The sequence below is a fragment of the Nuphar pumila genome, chromosome 7 (assembly GCF_984573655.1).
Source record: "Nuphar pumila chromosome 7, dmNupPumi1.hap1.1, whole genome shotgun sequence".
In the NCBI taxonomy this organism is placed as follows: domain Eukaryota; kingdom Viridiplantae; phylum Streptophyta; class Magnoliopsida; order Nymphaeales; family Nymphaeaceae; genus Nuphar; species Nuphar pumila.
Genome location: NC_143255.1, coordinates 13,875,223 through 13,896,003, shown reverse-complemented (window position 1 = coordinate 13,896,003; position 20,781 = coordinate 13,875,223). Strand labels below are relative to the sequence as shown.

Sequence of the window (20,781 nt, the reverse complement as noted above, 5' to 3'; positions counted from 1 at the left end):
AGGTTCGGATGAAAAAATCTAAAACTGAATCTAGATCCATACTAACTTGAATAGCTAATCAGATGCAATATTTACATGTATTCAGATTCATATGTAATATTCTTCGCCTAACGGGCTAATTAGATCCATATTAACTTGGCCTACGTATATAACGGGTTGGGTTAGTCTAGCCTGCCTTCGTATTTCCTAAATCAAACAAATTCTCACGTTATCAACTTGGCAGCAGTATTTTGGCGAGCTTGATCTTTGAATGTGAAAGGATGTCATAAAACCTCCTTCGTCCTTTTCATGTCGTCGCTCTCTTCGGTCTTCTCTCATCTGTCAGACAGAATTCTTCCCGTTTAAGCAATTTCTCGTTTCCAATTTTTTCCCTTCCCGAAGAAACCCCCCAAAAATAGTCGCTACTTCAGTACGGTCGGGCGAGGTTGGGGCGTTTCGGAGAGATCCCGACGGGCGATCGCGAAGATTTTCCGGCGTCTGCGCGCGGCTTTTCCGTCCAAATTCGAAGGTATTCCGGTCGGTCTTCCGTCGGCATCTTTTAGTTCTCGGTTTGGATATCTTGAAATTCCTGGTCCTTGTTCTCAATTTCTAGGGTTTTAGATGCTTTCCTTTTGTGGACATTTTGAGATATGGTTCCGCGGTTTGAAGTTTCTTTTCTTTTTTGAATTCCTTTTTGTTCTCTTTCGCTCAAGTTTGAGTTTTTCCTAAAAGTAAGGCGAGACTTTTCGGATATATCGAGATAATTTTTGGTTATTTCAAGCGGTAATCTTGATGAAAAAAACGTGGGAACAAGAGCGTCATTTTGTAAGAATTCCTATGGTTCTCTTTGATTTCTTCCGGACGACTGAAAATACTTGAGAATTGAAGAATAAAGAGAAGAGATTTAGTTTTACGATAACGAATTTGGAATAGATTGTGCAATAGATTATTCAAAAAGGCTCAGCATATAATTAGGACATTGATAGAACGCGGATCTGTCAAATGTTTACAAGAATCGAGTTATGGTCTGTACAAGCACGATACCTTACAAGCTGTGCAAACCAATATCGCTGATATTTTGAACATATTGCGGTTTTAGCAATGATTTTCCAGACCGATATAATTCTGAAAATATCGTGATATTCTTAAAATGTCTCCTATTTTGAAAATGTTGCGACCTGACATTTACCCGATAATGACCACTTTATTTTAGATTTTTTTGATAGATTTTTTCTTCATATGGTTTATATATTTTTGCATTTTAATTGCCTTGTAACTTTTTTTTTTATATTTTCACGAAAACACCAAAAGCTTTAAGGCTCTGATTGTATCCTGTTGTCAGTGAGTATTGGAGAAAACTCATGGAATCTTCAAAGGCCGCCAGTGTTTAGGTGCTTAAATATCGCATATCCCAGGAGATGTGATGGGATTTGGCGGTTCCAAGAAAATCCTGAGACTAAGGTTTATGACATTGCTTAGTATGCTTACACAGTTACACTTCATGGAGTATGGAAGGATTAATTAGTAGATTGCATAGTGTTGGTCAATTTAACTGCAATCCAGTTATTCACAATCTATGTAGTTAAGTAAAAATTCAAGTGCTTTGAGTTCAATGTGTTAGACATTCTGTTGATTAACATCTGATTGCTGAAAGTGGTGAATTTTGACTGGCAAAGACGGCCCCTAGTTCCTTCACTGTTATTATGAAATTCTATCCATTTGAAAACCATGATATGAAACATTTGTATTGTGATTATTTCCCAAACTGAAAATTTAATTTTAAATTCAAGTATTAGAATGAAAATGACATCTCCTTCACTGTATTCTCATTCTTTCTTATCCTGCGACTGCGATTGCCAAGTCAGAATATTTCGTCGCTGAATGGGTGATGCATGAGAGATTGAAATTTCTCATTGTAGCAAGTGTAAATAAAGTTGACTGTAGTAGATATGGGAATATCTCCATTCAACAATCATTTAACTTGAATAGCTGAATGTTCAGGCTGCTGACAAAATTTCTGTAGCATAGACAATGAGAGATGTTCAGGCGAGAAGGATATTTATAGGCTTGCAAAGATGAGAGATAGGAAATCGAAGGATTTGGGTATGGTTAGATGTATCAAAGATGAAACGCAAAGGGTTTTAGTCAAAGATGAGGAGATTAAGGAGAGATGGAAAGATTATTTTGATAAGCTATTTAATGATAGTCATGCTCTAGATCTTGGAGACTTCTCCATTCCTTTTCATGAGATAAATCGTGACTTCATGCGCAAGATTCAAAAGAAAGAAATTGCAGAGGCTTTGAAGAAAATGAAATCAAGAAGGGCAGTTGGCCCAGATGGTATACCTATCGAGGCTTGGAAATGCTTGGGAGAGAAAGGTTTAGAATGGTTGACAAATCTTTTTAACTTGATTTGGCGAACAAATAAGATGCCTAATGAGTGGAGGAAGAGTACTTTGGTGCCTTTATATAAGAATAAGGGTGATATACAAGATTGCACAAACTATCGTGGTATAAAACTCATGAGTCATACTATGAAACTTTGGGAGAGGGTGATTGAGTCTAGGTTGAGGAAGGTTGTCATGATATCGGAGAATCAATTTGGTTTTATGCCTGGAAGATCAACTATGGAAGCTATACATCTTCTTAGACAACTTATTGAAAGATATAGAGAGAGGAACAAAGATTTGCATATGGTTTTTATTGATTTAGAGAAGGCATACGATAGAGTACCTAGGGACGTTCTCTGGTGGACAATGATGAAGAAAGGTGTTTCTCTCAAGTACATTAGTATAATTAAAGATATGTATGAAGGAGTAGTAACCAATGTCCGCACTTGTGGAGGGGTGACAACCAATTTCCCGATAACGGTTGGGTTACATCAAGGATCTGCTTTAAGCCCTTTCCTATTTGCGATAGTGATGGATGAGCTTTCGAGATCAATTCAAGAAAATGTACCGTGGTGTATGTTGTTTGCTGATGATATTGTTTTGATTGATGAGTCTAGAGCTGGGGTTAATGCTAAGTTAGAATTATGGAGACAGACATTGGAAGCTAGAGGTTTTAAGTTGAGTAAGAGTAAGACTGAATATATGGAATGTCGGTTTAGTAAGCAACGAAGTAGTGATGGGAGTGTAGTGAAGCTTGGTGAGCAAGATATACCGGTGAATGATTATTTCAAATATTTGGGATCCATCATTCAAAAGTATGGAGAAATTGATGGAGATGTAAATCATAGGATAAAGGTTGGGTGGATGAAATGGAAAAGTGCTACTGGAGTGCTGTGCGATCGTAGAATACCATTGCGGTTGAAGGGAAAGTTTTATAGGACGACTATTAGACCCGCTTTACTATATGGTACGGAACGTTGGGCTGCCAAGAGACATCATATTCAAAAAATGAGTGTAGCTGAGATGCGGATGCTTAGATGGATGTGTGGAAATACAATAAAAGATAAGATTCGGAACGAAGAGATACGTAAGAAGGTAGGTGTTGCACCCATTGAAAATAAGATGCGAGAGAATCGTTTACGGTGGTTTGGACATATTCGGCGAAGGCCTAATGATGCTCCAGTTAGAAGGTTGGAGAAATGGGAAAATATATTAGTTAAAAGAGGTCGGGGTAGGCCTAGGAAGACTTGGATGGAGATGATAGGAAAGGATATGAATGCTTTGAACCTCACCGAGGACATGGCGTTGGATAGAAATGATTGGAGGAAAAGGATTCATGTGGAAGACCCAAAATGAATTTCTTTTTTGGTTCATATCGCTGACCCCAATTGTTTTGGGATGAAGGCGTAGTTGTTGTTGTTGTTGTTGTTGTATAGACAATGAGAGATAATGAGTGTGCATGAAGGAGTCATGTTACATGGATGATGCGCTCCTGGAGAAGGGCTCACATAAAGAGAGTCTGACCATGCCCTGTTTAATTCTCTTTCCACTGAAAATGAGCTGAAAAGAGACTTATCTCCACCGACTCCTCACCTGCAGTTTGTGTAGCCTGATGCTTTAACGGTAGCTCTGCAGCAAATGGCACAAACACCCCCAATGTTTTTCAGTACCCAATACCTATCCAGTTATATTATATTCTGAACTTTTTTAATGTATAGACATGAATAGAACATATGGTGCTTCTAGTGTTCGAAGGCTTGTAACTTGATCATCTAGTGAACTGTTGACTAGTTTCTGTGGGTAACTCTGATTGATGCTCATACTTGCTATTATTTCCATTTTGCTTCATGCTGTCGTATTTTTTATGCAAGTGTCCCCTATTTGGTTATTTGATTTTGATTGTTATCTGTTGGCATGTTGCAGTTATGCAGAGCCAGCTTGTTTGTGCTGGATGTCGTAGCCTTCTTCTTTACCCTAGAGGAGCCACAAACGTTCATTGTGCAATGTGCAATACAATAACATCAGTACCACCTCCTGGTTTCTTTCAATTCCTTTTCCTTATATATTATTGAAATATGCCTGTAGTTAACCAGTGATTATGCATAAAAATCCAAAGACATTCTAGAAGTTGCCATTGGCATATGATGTATCACAGACATAATCACAGATATCTGCGATATTTTGAAAATATCACGATATGATGGAAAAACAATATTAAAGGTAAAATATTGCGATATTTTCAAAATATCAGAAATTTATATATATCGCGATATTATCACGCTAATATCACGATATTATCGCGCTAATATCACGATATTATCAATTAGTTTTACTTTTTTATTTATTTTTTACATTTTAAATAAGTTTTTCTTCCTTCTTTTACATATTTTACTTATTTCTTGTATTATTTATGTACTTGTTTGTCTAAACATGAAATTTTCTTACTTATTTTTGTTAGATTTTTATTTTTTAAGTCCCGAGATTTTCCTGATATTTCTGGAGATTTATCACCAAACCGATAATATCATGAGAAATAGCCTCGCCGAGATATAACCGATACTGATATTTGTGACTATGATCACAGATACATTTTTAGTTTATTCTTTAGGTAAAGCTAGACTTTGCATAAAACAATTTGTGATTATGGTAAACTTAGTGGCAAGGATACATGTTATGACTGTGTAGGGAAATTCTGTAAAACTGAGACTTTGGGTGCTTCACATTGTCATAGGTAGCTTTTGCTAGTAGATGTTAGAAATTGGGAGAATATTTGGGATTCTTCTGTGATTGTGGCTGAATTTTTAGTTTGTTTGTTGGCGTGGATGTAAATTTAAATGTGCTTCTGAAAAACGATATCCATCTGTGCTCGAGAGGGAAACATACAAACGCGCGCACACAAAGAGGAAAGGGCACAAGAGAAGTTACTTACCTTGGAGCAGAGTTGCATGTTAGGAGTTGGTTGCATGATGACATACTAAAATTTAAGAACATATATTATAGTTCAGTTCTGTTGGATTTGTTTGCCCTCTTCCCTGTGGATTATTCTTGCAGTAAAGTAAAGCGGATACTCTCACCTAATCTGGAATTTCAACAGATTTTGAGAGTCCATTTTTTTAATTTCATTTAAGCAAAAGAAGAGGGGGAAAATGAATGGAATTGTCAAGGCAGATGAGTGAATGGAGTTTCCATATGAGGAAGGACATTGTTACAATTATCACCACCCTCATCTCACCTGAAAAAAGCAGCAAGAATGTCTGAATGTTTGTTTGGGCACGCTGAGCTATGAATTCTCAAAATTATAATTTTGCTGTTTATAAGCTAAAGATATTATAAATTATGTTTTTATTTTCATATATTAGATACTATTATGATGTGTTTGGAAAGAAAATAGAACATAGGAGAGGAGTTTTTGCTATTTAAGAGGGAAAAAGTGTCCCAGCCAGTTTCCTGTTTTCAGTGACTGAGATGGGAGAGAACAAGTGCCTGCTGGTTTCTTCTCCTTAAGTCTCTCTGTATATCGTTTTACATTTTTTTTGGTCTATGTAAATATTTTATTCTTTATGAGTATGCTCTTTTCTGCAATCTTTTAATCCATGATCCATCCAAAACATGTAAAAAATTGAAGGATTTGTAAATTATTGTTGTATGACTTAGTATTGCAATATTATTCTAATATTTTGGTGTACCAAAGTGCACCCTAAAATAATGAAGATATAAATACCATTTATGTTATAGAACATTGCATTTGTTAATAATAATAGCAATTTCATTACAGCTTGATAATACAAACAATGCCTGCTTAAGGGTCTCAGGCATTCTCTTCATCAAGATTAGTTACCATAGATTTCATTATGCAAAACCTGATGATAGCAGCTGGTCATAAACTTCTGATAAAGAAAGCTGAATGGCTTTCTTAACAAAAAGTGATTAAGAATTTACTTTGATTTTGCAAATTGGATACAGTTTGTTTATTTTATGTGTGAAGCTCCACCAATTTCCTTACCAGTGATAGGAATAAAAGTAATGTGAGATTGTGTTGGGAATGAACACTGTCACTTCAATTTGTCCATTGAAATAGCATTCTTTGATTGTTAAGTTGTAATATTTACTTTCTTACTGTTTTCCAGTTGTAGCATTAACAATAATGTTGTCACAATTCATGTGTAGGTGCGGACATGTCACAGCTTGTATGTGGAGGATGCCGTACCTTACTGATGTACCCTCGTGGAGCAACTAGTGTGAGATGTTCTTGCTGTAATACAATTAACCTTGCAAGGGAAGGTATGTTTGCTTCTATTAGCTTGACAGACAAGCTAGAAATGGTTCTCATTTATAGCTAAATTCATCCATATGATTGAATTATTTACCTATTATGTATCTCTGTTATGGCTGTCATAATACTGTGATGTTTATCTAGCTGAATCTGCTGTTTATTATGCTTGTTGTATAGACCTCTCAACACTATTGACCTTTCACATTTTCATTGTTCCCTCTTTAGTGCAAAACAGTCTGACCTATGATTGCACAGTCGGCGTACGAGTGCATGCGCACATGCAGACAGATTCTCTTCTGTCACTTTCTAAACATAAACACTAAACACACAAGAAACTGGAGTCACAGGTTGTTGCAGATTGCAATGTAGAAAGATTCTCCTGAAAGTCACAGGTTGTTGCAGATTGCAATGTAGAAGGATTCTCCTGAATGGTGGGTGTAAATGAATGTAGACCTTGAGAACTATCTATATCTTCAGAAGTAAATGATTCAGCTGCATATTGGTTGACTTCTCTGCATTTCATTAACTATATACTATGAAGTTTGTTCTGTGGACCACAGATATGGCTTTACTACATGTGTTTATGGTGTTTTATTCTTCTAATTTATTTGATTTATGTTTATATATTATTTTGATCATGCAGACAATGAATTTTATTATGCTATTCCTTAGGTGTGGGCTAGATGCCACACTGGTCCATTCTTCTGGATGGGCTGACCAGCCTGTTGACATGTCATGTCCAGTCGATTTCTGCCCATCAACATGCTGAACCAGGGGTCAAAACTATGGCCCTTTTTTAGGAAAATATAGGCCAGTGGTGCAGCCCGATGTGCACCCCTATTTTCTCATAGGAAAATGTTTTGTTAGATGGAAATTTGGGATTCTAGCTATGAGAAAGGGAGGGTGTGGATCTTTTTGGTTATTTATTTAGGCTCTTGAAGAGGCATAGAACTTAAAGTTAGGAAATAGACTTTAACACAATAAAAATGGGTGGCAGACTGGCAGGACTTTTTCAGCCTTAGAGAATTAGGGTTGTTTAGTTCTTAACTTTTATAACTGTATGGATCGGATACTATTACTGTAATGAAACAAGAACAAGAGCAATGGAGTGCCTCTTATGGGCTTTCAAGAACACAACCAAATTACAAATGACCATTTATTTATGGGTCAATCACATAAGCACATACACATAAGCCACTTATGGGCAAAGAACACAAGTAAAAATATAAAAGTTGTATTGCAATAATGCTTGAAAAAGCATAACATTACAAGGAGGAGAGCTCCCCTATTTATACATAACATGAGGCCCATAGGGCCATTGGGACACTCCCCAACGGCTACAAATAGAGCCGTTGAGGAGGTCCCAATGACTCTATGGGTTGAGTTACATTAATGCCCTCAAAACAAAATCGGTGAATGATAGTAAAACTTCATACTAAAACATAAAGAACCTTCAAACATCCTATCTAAATTGGACTTAAGAATAAAACGACTAAAAACAAGTCTCTCAACAAAGGACCTATTTCAAAGAGCTAAACAACTATGCCTTATTTCAAGCTTATTGGACTCATGAATAGTAGAGAAATAAACAAAAGAAGATGATGACAATGGCAGCAACTCCAACTTTGGTAGCATGTTTGAATCCGTCTTAACGGGCTTCATATGACTCTCCTTGATGATGTACATATTCTCGCATCTTTCTCCTTCAACGAACTTCTTCGTAAGAAGATCCTTCTTCACGTAAACAGAATTGGGGGTAAATGTGATGCTAGAATTAGTATCATCCACAAGTTTGAAAATTGAAATAAAGTTTTTCTTAATTTTGGGAACATAAATAACATTTGACAAGGAAAAAAACTTGAAATTAGATACGAGAATAGAAATTTGACTAACATGCAATATAGGATGTCTAGTATCATCACCGGTTATAACATTGCTTTTACCATGATAAGAAAGCAATTCGGAAAACTTACCCACATCACTGCTGATATGATTTGTTGCACCAGAATTGATGTATCACATCTCCTCCGCGTTCTGCTTTAAATTCAATCCGGAAAGTGCTGCCAACATGGCATTCTTGTCCAAAGTAATGCTGATGAGACTTTTAGCTCCACTTGTTTGACCCTTTTGTTGTTTTTTATTTCTACCTTCCTGCGTGCTTTGAACTACATTTGCTTCTAAGTTACACTTGGGGTCGTCCTTGTACCAACAATTTGCCTTGATGTGTCCAGGCTTTTTGCACAAATAACAGTTAGGAATGCCACGTCCTCCTTGGTTATTCACCAAATGAGATGTATTTGGAGTAGGCAATAAATCACATCCTCCTGTATTATTTCTTCCACAACTCCTACCTCCACAGAAATCACAACCTCTTCTGTGAAAAGAACATCATGAAAATCTCCTCAACCTTTGCTCATATTATCAGACAACCCTTTAAGTGACATCTCATAATCCAACAACTTGAGCCTTAAATTCTCAAAGGTTGTAAGAGATTCAAGACATGACAGGGTTGTGGCAAGAACATGATACTCTGAACCAGAGTTACCGGAAGCTTCTTAGGTAGGTGGGAAGCTCGCTTCCCGGAAACTCGCTTTGGAAGCATGATACTCCTCGCTTCCGAAACTTCATGGGAAGCTCGATTCCGTCATGCTTCTTCTGTGCTTCTCATACACATGGTCTATGCATACTATATACTTTTCTCACGTTTCTTTTCATCTTGTTCATGGATTTTCTCTCATGCTTTCACTCACTTTCCATGTACTTTCTTTAAATTGGTAACCATCATTGTTAGATTTTAACAAAAATTTAACTCTTTTACAGAAAAATCATGAAATATAAGAATGATCAATTTTATTTTAGTTTTTATTTGTTTCTTGTTTGATTCCATATTGCTTCATTTTTTATTCATATTTCGCTTTTAAATTGAAACTTTGCTTCCCGCTTCGTATAAATTTTAAAATGCCTCGCTTCTCGCTTCCGCTTCCTAGTTTGGCAACCTTGCTCTGAACCTAACTCGTTAAGAGTTTCCTGCACTCTGAACCTTTCTATTAGAGCATACCTTGGAGAAGTCCAATCAATCGAACTGGCGCTCGGATACCATAATAGATTTAGGTATCTTCAACTTTATCAGAGTTCTCTTGTGCACGAAGAAAAGAGAAAAAATAAGGGCTGGCCTTCACTTCACGTTTCCCGTTGTGGGAACGTGTGGCTTGCTTTCTAATTTATATTTCCAGTATGAATAGATTACAACATTGCCCTTATTAATATAAAAGGAATACATGACTGACGAGCGGCAATAATGGAACATGTTCAAAACAATTACACAGCCCAGCTCACACGTTGATGAAGAGAACACAATTGACCCATATCTGAAACATATTGGATCTGGATATGTCCAGATCCAAAAGACGTCGACATCCCTAGTCACGTCTCAATATTTAAAGGTTGGATCTACCAGTTTATGATTAGATTCTACAAGCTCAAGCCAAATGCAAAATAAGTCATCCTGAATTAGTGTCAGAAATAGATTCTTACCCCACCCCCTCTCTCTCTCTCCCTCTGCACTCTCACACACAGTCATACATGCATACAGGAATAAGACATTTAAAATATTTTGAACTATAAAATAGATTGGTCTCAAACTAGTATAATGCATGAAAGACTCTTTAAAGTATTAACAGTTTATATTATCATAATATCATTTGAAAACTAATGCATCAAGATGCATATAATTTGGATTATTTGATAAAATCAATCACAAACGCATCCATAGCTGGAAAATGTAGGAGATCCGAATGCAAGTATCCAACAGTCTTTGTCATCCCATGAACTAAAAACTGGAGTAACAAGTGTCCAAGGAGTGTCTGGCATGGACATCGTTAGCTGGAAGGCAGGGTGCACAAACAACAAGCAATAATTGAAATGCATATGATCATCTTATCATGAGACACTGCTGTACCCAGATTTTGTGTGTGTGTGTGTGTGTGTGTGTGTGTGTGTGTGTGTGTGTGTGTGTGTGTGTGCGCTGGAAGGGGGGAGGGGGTGGCGTGGGAACAAATCAAATCTGATATATAAGAACAGAATATGCACCAACAAGATACGATAGAGAGAACAAGACAATGAACAGGAAACAGCCAATAAATCAGGAAAATACGAGAAAGAAGATTAAGGAAGAAATGAAAGATTCAGGAGAAGGCACTTCGAGATCTATATAGCATACCTTGGAGAAGTCTCATCAACCGATTGGGTGCTCTGATACCATAGTAGATTTAGGTATCTTCAACTTTATCAGAGTTCTCATGTGCAGGAAGAAAAGAAGAGAAACAAAAATAAGGGCTGGCCTTCAATTCACGTTTCCCAATGTGGGAACATGTGGCTTGCTTTATAATTTTTATTTCCAGTATGAATAGATTACAACATTGCCCTCATCAATATAAAAGGAATACATGACTGACGAGGGACAATAACGGGACATGTACAAAACAATTACACTTTCCAGCCCACACGTTAATGAAGAGAACATCACAATGGGCCCAGATCTGAAACACATTTTTGACAGGAGTACGCAATGAAATTTGGCTTCTCCATAGACATCAAATTTTATGTTTTCAGGATTCCTGACTTTCCTATGACTTGACTGAAAATTTTCATCCAAATTATTCTTGTTATTTTACCAACTCTCTCTCTCTTTCTCTCTCTCTCCATGTGTGGGTGTTTGCTTGTGTTAAAGTGCATGCAAGCATGTGACTTCGTCTTTATTATATAACTTGTACAAGTTTTTGTCCCACTTTTTGTTTACATGATTAGAGCACCCATAATCATTGTGAATATAAGGGTGAAAATTACAGTTTTTCTCTGCTCTTAATTTCTTTGCAGCAAATCAAGTTGCCCATGTTGAATGTGGACGGTGCCACACAACCCTAATGTATCCTTATGGCGCACCATCGGTCAAATGTGCAGTTTGCCATTTTATTACAAATGTTGGAGTGAGAACTTCTCCGTTAATATCCTATCTGTTTTTTCTGTTTCATCTTCCTGTAATACAGCATTAATGGTTTGTGTATATCTGTGTGTGTGTGGGTGCGGGCGATGCAATTTGCTGTGATGTTTGTCACTTTTCTGATTTTATCTCTTCGGATCCAGATGAGCACTATGCCAGCTCCCATTCCCACACACGGGGCTTATGGACTAATGCCGGCACCTATGCCCCCTGGATCAACAGTAAGATCTTAACCTCTCTGTACTCACACCACTTGTCAAATTGATCATCCTAGCCTGACTTTGATTCACTGTGTTTTTTCAGTCAATATCGCAAACACATAGCCAAACAGTTGTTGTTGAGAACCCAATGTCTGTGGATGAAAGCGGCAAAATGGTAAACATGATATCTAGAGACGATATCTTCATTGGCACCTTTGTTTTCTTGTGATGCATTAAACTTCTCCATTTGGACTTTACATGTACAGGTAAGCAACGTTGTAGTTGGAGTTACAACAGGGAAAAAATGACTGGGCAATGCTGGGGTTCTTTTTTCATCCATCTAGCCGGCCATTGCAGTAAATATGGTTACTGTGTTTCATGTTATGAGTTACACTATGTTGATGATGGCTCATTTCAAAAACTAAATCTTTCAGCATACAAAGATGACGAATTATGAGAGGCAGACACTGTTAAATTGCCTTTCACATGATCAATAGGAAGTGTATTGTCTTTGTAAATGTATTGCCGTGGTTATGTATTCAACCATCTTACAGTAACTGTTTCTTCAAATTTGTAATTTTATGTTAATAAGTGGATTTTGCATGATGCATCATCATGCTTGTTTTCCGAGAAGTGTTAATCCATGTTCAGATCTGGGTGAGACAAGGCTTGGATTGGTACAAGGTCAGGTTCTGTTCAAGACATGTTTGTCAAGGGCCATCTAGTTCACTAAATCTTCCACTTTCTATGTAATAGCTTGATTGGCCTAGTGAGAGGGTCCTGGTACGGCATTGGAATGCATTGATTTGGATCACAACTCTTTTTTTTTTCTCTTTTTTCATGACGAGGAACCTGCCTAGGAATAGGGGTGACTTACTGGGTGAGTGCCCTACTCCACAAAGGACACCCACGTGAAGCCACTGATATAATTCCACGGGGAATCGATCCTGGGCAAGATCAGTTTCCACCATTTTTTGAGATCGCAAACTCAAAGACTTCTCTTGTTGCAACCGTATTGAACTCATGGGCAATATGACTAGCAGAAAAGAATGATTGTGGGCAAGCTAATAGCATATTATGCGATAATCAGGTACTCTCTACTTTATAATACTCGCATTTTTGCATATTTCATAAGATTGTGAAAAATAAACTTGGGGTGTGTGCTAAAATTTGTCGGTTAAGTATGTGGATGGCAGAATTTATGATAAGATATGCATAGTAATTATTAAAATTTAGGTTATAATCAAATTTATAAGTAATGCTATTTTAGGTTATTTAGGCAGGCTTCACCTATAACTAAATTAGAAATATGTGAGACCAGCCAAGATGCCTATAATCTACATCACAAGGAGAGACAGATAGGGACTCGACATGAAGATATGAATATACAATCTTTTCCCTTCTTTTTTCTTTTGAGGGACAATAAAACTATTTACTAAGATTAAAGCCGGTTTAGGAGATACAATGAAAGCAGGTTAGGCCGATGATGGTTCAGCCATCGGTTTACATAGCAGACCTGAGAACCGATGAAAGAGAGGGCTAAGCCATACCAGATCCATTCTCGGCCACTTAATGGCGACCAAATGGAAGAAGACATCAGAAAGAAGCAGCCGGATGAACATCTCAACGGGCACAGACTGACCCTCGAAAATCCTTGCATTACCGCCCACCATGCTAAGAACAGCTAACATCTCCACACAAAGAACCATCGACCAGACCCATAACCAAGCTTCGGATTCAAAAGCAGACCCCCCCCCCCCCCCCCCTCAAAAGAACGATCCCGAACCAAGAATTGTAAGCCCTCTAAAAGAATGAGCAATACCAGAAGAGATGCATATAAGTCTCTGATGTTGAACCGCATAGGCAACATACTCTCACCATACAAAACCCCCTGCGACAGAGGTTTTCATGGATGACTAACCAGGAAAACGTCCTTACTACACTCCAAAGGCAGTTGGGCGGCAATAGATCGACTCCCGCCATGCACAATGAGTGGCAGAAAGAGGCCACCGTAAACTCCCCGGAACCTGTGTACATCCACCATTGCCGTCATCCTGCACTTGAATACTCGTTTATAATAATAACCAAACCTTACACCAGACAACCGAGGATGATTGCTGGTTCCATAAGGGACCCACCGATGGGCATGGGTTACCAGACAAATGATACTTTTCACGAAAATAAATTGCAACCACCACTTGGACATCAATGCAGCATTTCTGAGAGGAAGAGAGTGGATCCCAAGACCACCTCTCTGCAATGGCCGAGTGACGGATGGCCAACCAACTAGGGTCATCTTGTTACCATCCGGAGTATTCCCCCAAAGAAAGGATCAGAGCTTCTTGGTTATGGCATTTTCCATTTTATAAACTGTCATGACGAAGAAAGAATCGATCTAATTAGGGTGAGTCTCCCAGCTCTGAAAAGATATTTGGAGTGACAATGCTGGCACAAGCTTCCAAAGAGGTGCCCGAACCAAACGATCATCAACCGGGAGACCGAGATAGCTTGTAGAAAATGAACCAATCCTGCAACCAAACAAGGACGAAGTCGGAGTTAAAAAAGTAACACTTCGCATATTTTGATGCATATTATAAGCGCGCACAGAGAAAGTAGCAACATATTATATTTGTGGTATGGTGAAATGGTTGGCATTAATATTTAACTTTGGAATTAGTTCTCTTCCTTGCTTGACATGTTGAGAAGAATTCATGAATTCAGTACTGTTTTAGGTGAGGACTCTGGTTTAGAAAAGCTTGAAAGCAACATTAGATGAGAATGCGTATTCATTTCACCTGTAGCTGTGACTGTTGCCTATAAGATAGTTTGTCGATCTTTTTGTGCTAGCAGTATGAAATCTGTGGTTATATGTCAAACTAGAATTCATATGGGTAAAAAGCAAACGACCATCAGTTATATATATTTTTTTCATTGAGGAAAGTGTTGGAGGAGTATGGAGATTTTTACCTGCATATAAACTCTTAAATTTTGCAGAATAACTTTGCGGTAAGTTGACGGGGCTTGGCCTCCCTTTCTGTAAGGTGGGGGGTTTAGGGTCGACGGAATTTTTTAAGGGTAGTTCTGTAATTTTATCTTAGATTCCTTGTAAAATTCATAGACTCTTCCTATTTATTGGGCATCTCAATCAAATAACGAAGGCTCAGTGCGGCCAGTTCTCGCCAAACCATGTTAATTTTTTGTTTTCGTGTGACTGACTATTTTTTCTTTTTACTTTTTTCGTGCTTATTTTTTCTCGGTAAGTCGAAGCGTCATTTCCTAACAGAAAAATCATATTTTGCGTTGAAGTCCATGTAGGAAAAAAAAGCTGCTTAGTATTGGATGGAAGCTTTGAAGTAGCAGTAGCTTACTACTTTAGTTTGGAGGTTGACACCTTTTCTCTTGTGGTATCAAGTGGGACAAAGAGATTGTAATCTATAATTAATTAGTTGAAAGTCAAAATGTTTGTTTTTTTAGTTGTAGTTAACTCTTTCTTTTTATATCATGTTGTCCGGCTAGATGGTGACCAAATAAAAAACAAAGTTGTATCCAACCTGTTTGGTATATTAACAAATCCACTGTGGACCCTAGGTGGCTTCGTAAAGTTGATTGCATCTTGTGGATCAATTTTTTTTAGTGAAAAAAAAATATAATTCTATCAAAATTTACAGATATATATATGCTTACGCTGTAGTTTTTTGAGACTTACAGAATATATTCGGTTTCCAAAGAACAAGCCGAATCCCAGTAATTAAAAACCAAAAAAGCTCCCCTACGTTATATCACCGAAATTACAAATGGACTGCTGCAAGGGTTGCCTGACTGAGTTCCCTGCACGTTTTGCTCTGAATTTCCAGCAAGTTTGGGATGATACCCTAAAAAAAACTTCATTTTGAAGCAGCCAAATGTCTCCAAGTAACCAACAGCCAGCATCTCCATTCATATCCCTGATTTAATCCTTCAACGTTGTCCTGTTGCAGTCGTCCATCTCAACTGTCATGCGATCACTGCAAGAGATGATAGAGGAGCTTTTCAAGTTGTATTTACGACAATTGATTTTGCAAGGTGGATGCCATGTAGTGTAGTCGTCTTGAAGAAGCAAGGTACTCCATAGCAATGAAATGCTTCAATGTACCCAAAGGTTGCAGGGAGTTCCTTATCTGTGAACATATATGAGACACATACACTGACACACACGCATCCTGAAGCACACATGACAGTGACACCAACACCAAGATTCTAACCCTACCCTCAAGGACTGACGTGCACGCAAGCACACGGTGACAAACACATGTATGCATACGCACACACGCTGGACACATACCTATACGCACAGACACACACACCCTAGTACCCAAACCCATTCGGACGCTTAAGCTCACACACCTGTTTACACACATATACCCCTGGACACAAAGCCAACATGTGTACACACGCACAGACACCATGACATACACACACAGGACACACACATGTAGTGGGTAAAAGAGAATGACTTTGTGATTTGTCCATCCGAATGTTGTGCTAGAGGATCACCCTCATGCTCCCAATCCATACCATTGGTTGTCCAGGCCATTTCCCACTTGCTACATCCCAAATTTCCCATCTTAGTTGTTCAATGATTCGTTCTGTCCCGTTATGTTGGCTCCTAAAGATACGTTGATTTCTCTGTTCATATTAGCTTCCAACCCCACAATATCCAAGCTCGCCAAATAAACTTCCAGCGTTTACCCATAGAGTTAAGATGTGCTGCAATCAGGAGGTCCCTAGGAAAGATGTATGCAAAGTTACAATTGCCCCAAGCATGATGAAGTAGTTCACGCATGAACACACCCCCAAAAGAGATGTTTGAGAGTCTCTTCCTCACTTTTGCATAAAGGGCACATGCTGACCATGTGTATACCCCTTCCCTTTAATAGCATGTCCGCATTGATCTTGCCATGCAAAATTTGCCAACCCGTAAGTGAGCCTCTTAGTGGAAGAGAACAGACCCATAATGCCTTCTTCGGTAGCCACAACACTGAAGGAGCACATAATGCTCTATGGAAGAAAGAAGAAAATAATCCATTGCCATTAAGTACATATGCTAGTTCATCTTGATGTTGCGATGGTGAAATATTTGACAGTTGGCTCAAAAGCTTCGTCTACTGGAGGACAATTAAATCATTAGGGTCCCTTCTCAGTATAATATCCCACATCCGACCAAACTTGCACCTTTAAAAATTTTCGCCTTAATATATCATAAAGATAAGGAAAGGAATCACGAAGCAAGTTTTCTCCCCACGTACCATCTGTCTTGCCAAAATAGTGTGCAGCTCCCATTCCCCACTACCACACGTACCACTTTGCAGAAATCTTCAATAACAATTGACCAACCTTTCCAAATTCTTGAGCTCCTCTCTTCCATTTGTGACTTTCTAACCAGGTCCAAGGCCACCCAATCAAATCATATTTTTCACGGAATATGGTTGCTACGAGACCTTCCCTTCTACATATCTTCCACAACCATTTTGTCAACAATGCTCTGTTGAAAATGTGCAGGTTATGAATTCTCAAACTCCACAGTTCACGAGGTTGGGCAATAATAGTATGCCAACTTAACATAGCATTGGAACCAGTGTTGTGAGAGGTGTACTCCTCAGTACCTGAAGCCTACGCTTTAGAGGCGAGATATTGAGGCATTCTAGTGAGGCATTTCAGGTTTGAAATGTTTTCACTCGTGTGAAACGCAAACTACCTATTTTTCTTTCAGCTTTGAGAAGGCTTGTGAGAAGGTAGTTCCTCTTTTTTTTTATGTTTCCTATATGTTATAAATGCATATGGTATTTTAAACATACTACTATCAACGTGAAAATAGAGACGTGAAACAATGGCTGATCATGGACCGGTTAAGCTTAGGTTAATTGTAAGCAGTGATGATGATGATGATGTTCCTCTGGTATTCAAGAGGACCAACACATTATCCAAAATAAAACAATCAAATCCATCAATGAGTAAGCCGCCTCAGAAAAAGCCTATCCCTGATATAAGGGCTCCTAAACCCCAAAACTCAAGTTTGCAAATGGATAAAGGTGCATCATCTATGAAGATAGTGATAAAGAAGACACTTACTGTAGGGTCACAGGCTTCAACTCAAGTATCTGCTAGGTCAGATTCAAACCTTCATCAAATCAAACCTTATTAAGCAACAGCAAGTCGACGATTTTGAGCAGGTCTCCTAATATACCAAGCATGGATTCTGATGATTCAGATGATGACAAACCATTGAATTTCAGAAGACCAATAGTTCCAAAGGTGGTTGCTAAACGTAAGCCTGATGATTTGAAGAATCCGGAAAAAGAAAAGATAAGTTCAAAGGCATCATCTGAAGATGATAAACCATTGGCTTTGAGGGCAACAATGAAGTCTTTAAATCCTGTTGGTATTTCTATTAAAATAGAGTCACTCTGACGAGGACAAGAAGCCTTTAGCTTTTAAGTTTCACCATTTTAAAGGTTTAAACAATCAATTTCCTTCAAAGATCAATTTTCTTATGATTTTGTACTAAAATAACTAAAAACAAATTAGTAGTTCTTATTTAAAATTTTTATTATTTTATTAATATTATATATTTTATTATTTTGATCATTAAGCTTACGCTTCAACGCCTCGCTTCATAGCATGCTCAACGCCTCGCTTCGCCTCATCGCATTTAACAACCTTGATTCGAACAACCTACCTGATTTTCTTGTCCAAATGAACCTTTGAAAGATGCAATTTAGGCGCTTTATTACCTTTGTTGGCAACATGAAAATTTGTAGAAAATGCAACACCATAGGAGTTATGTTAAATCTTACCAAATTAATGCAACCCGTCCTTGATAGTAGGCGGGAAACACGCTTAGAGTTTCACCCTTACGCAGTCCTCCACCCTTCCCCAATGTAAATCTCTTCATACACCCATATGTAGTGGCAACCCTAGATACATCATTGGAAGGGAACCCACCTGGCAATTAAAAATGTTCGAGGACTAGTTCTTGTAATTCGCCTAAAGGATCATTCATCACCATGACTTGGCTCTTGGCCTCGTTCATGTAAAGCTATTGGCAAAACATCTAAGTATAATCCATAAGGCCCACATATTCTTCTCTGAAGCTTCCCCAAATACCAATATATCATCTGCAAACAAAAGATGAGACACCGAGATGCTCTGTGATATTTTACAACCAATAAATTTTCTCTGAGCTTATGCGGATGACAACAGGATGGAAAGTGCTTTCATTGTCACAATGAATAGAAGGGGTCTTGGTGCAATCCCTTCCAAGGTTTAAAGAATTCACCCTTTTCCCTATTAATCTGACACTGCCACCAGTGCCGATTGTAGCAAGCCTTTTGACCCATGAGTTCCATTTCTCTCCAAATCTCATCATTTGCGTGCAAGATAGTAAAAAAATGCCAGTTTAAAAAATCAAATGCTTTTTTCAAGACAATTTTTTAAAATGAATGTTTTCTTAGATGTGATCGAGTTAATCACTTCTTGGGTTGCTATGCACGATTCATGTAATTGCATCCCTGGGATGAAGGTGCTTTGTGAGGCCAAGATGAGAGGATTAATTACCACCTTAACCCTTAATTAAAGCAAGGAGCTTAGAGACAAATCTTAAAAACCGTGCCCACCAATGAATGGGCCTAAACCTTCCAATGTCCTCAATAATCTGGTCTTTAGGGATTAATATGAGAAGAGACTTTCTCATTGCTTTAGGAATCTTTGCATTCACATGAAACTCATTCATTAAAAGCAAAGGGTCATCCTTTACAAAGTTCCATGTTTCTTTATAAAATTCTATCAAAAATCCATTCATACCTGGTGTTTTGCCATTTGACAAGCTCCATTTCTGTTTGCTTAATTTCTTCTAAAGAGAATTTGCCAGTGCTGCCCGCATCTTGTAGATCATTGGAGAAATGCAAATAGTGAAATTTGTGAATTAGGAATAAAAGTATTAGAAAGGATGCTCTTCTGCTTTTCACATAAAAACGTCACAAACTTTTAAAAAGTTATTGAAGGGAAAAGCATACATAACTCACTGATCACTCAGGGCAAGTTCACCTAAAGCATCACATATCATATTAAGAGATGTGATATTTGACACACTAATTTGGCTAGGTGATCCAACTCAAGAAGTACTAAAAATCATCTAAGCAAGTTAAAACATGAACTAAATTAGTGGTTTGCTAATGTGCAGTTCAAGTTATCTAGATCATTAGTAATACAATCAAACATAAAACTTTTTTGACACAAAACCTCAAAAGCAAGCCTCATAAAAATGAGTTGACATAGAATCCAAATCTGAGATTCAGATGTCGTAAGGTCTTAATGAGATTTGAAATCTCATGAGATTTTGAAAATAAATATCTTTTGAACAATAATTTCACTTTTAAAAAACACTACCAAACGTACTCTTAGTGTCACCTCCGAGTTGACAGTTAGTGAAAGGAGATTTTGATGAAAACATTTATATTTGTATTTTTAATAAAAAAATTATTATATGGTGCCTAAGCATTAGCAACACAATTCATATTTCATCTTATTTATTATTTTAAATAGTTAAGTGGTAACAAGCCATCCCTCTCTTTCACCCGTAAGGACGGCCGTTCTTCGAGAATTGATAAAGAAAATATTCTTTGATATTTTAATATAAATGCATTTTTAATTTTAAATATTAGTAAAACAATTAAAAATTATCAGCCAATGTTTAAATATAACTTGTTATGTGGTGTGTTCATGTGTCGTGTCTCCTGTCTTTCATATAGGGGACCTTAGGGCTTGTTTGATTGCTGGGCCAGGACTGTTTAGAACAATCCTATTTGGACATTGCTGGTTGAGCGCAGAGGTGTCCTGGATAAGCTGAGTTATTGTCCTAGGTGCTTCACTCCTTTTTTTTCAAATTTTTAATTCTTTTGGTTT

At 37.7% G+C, this 20,781-nt stretch overlaps 1 protein-coding gene across 1 annotated transcript; it reads left to right on the top strand.

Annotated features, from left to right (window-relative positions):
• Positions 1-339: 339 nt before the first annotated feature.
• Positions 340-12,467, top strand: LOC149831208 (protein LOL2-like). Its single transcript, XM_090012004.1, has 7 exons — positions 340-508; positions 4,293-4,406; positions 6,537-6,650; positions 11,518-11,627; positions 11,785-11,862; positions 11,945-12,016; positions 12,108-12,467. Exons 2-7 carry the CDS (start codon positions 4,295-4,297, stop codon positions 12,147-12,149), a joined length of 528 nt encoding a protein of 175 aa, XP_089868130.1. The 5' UTR covers positions 340-508; positions 4,293-4,294; the 3' UTR covers positions 12,150-12,467.
• Positions 12,468-20,781: the final 8,314 nt, after the last annotated feature.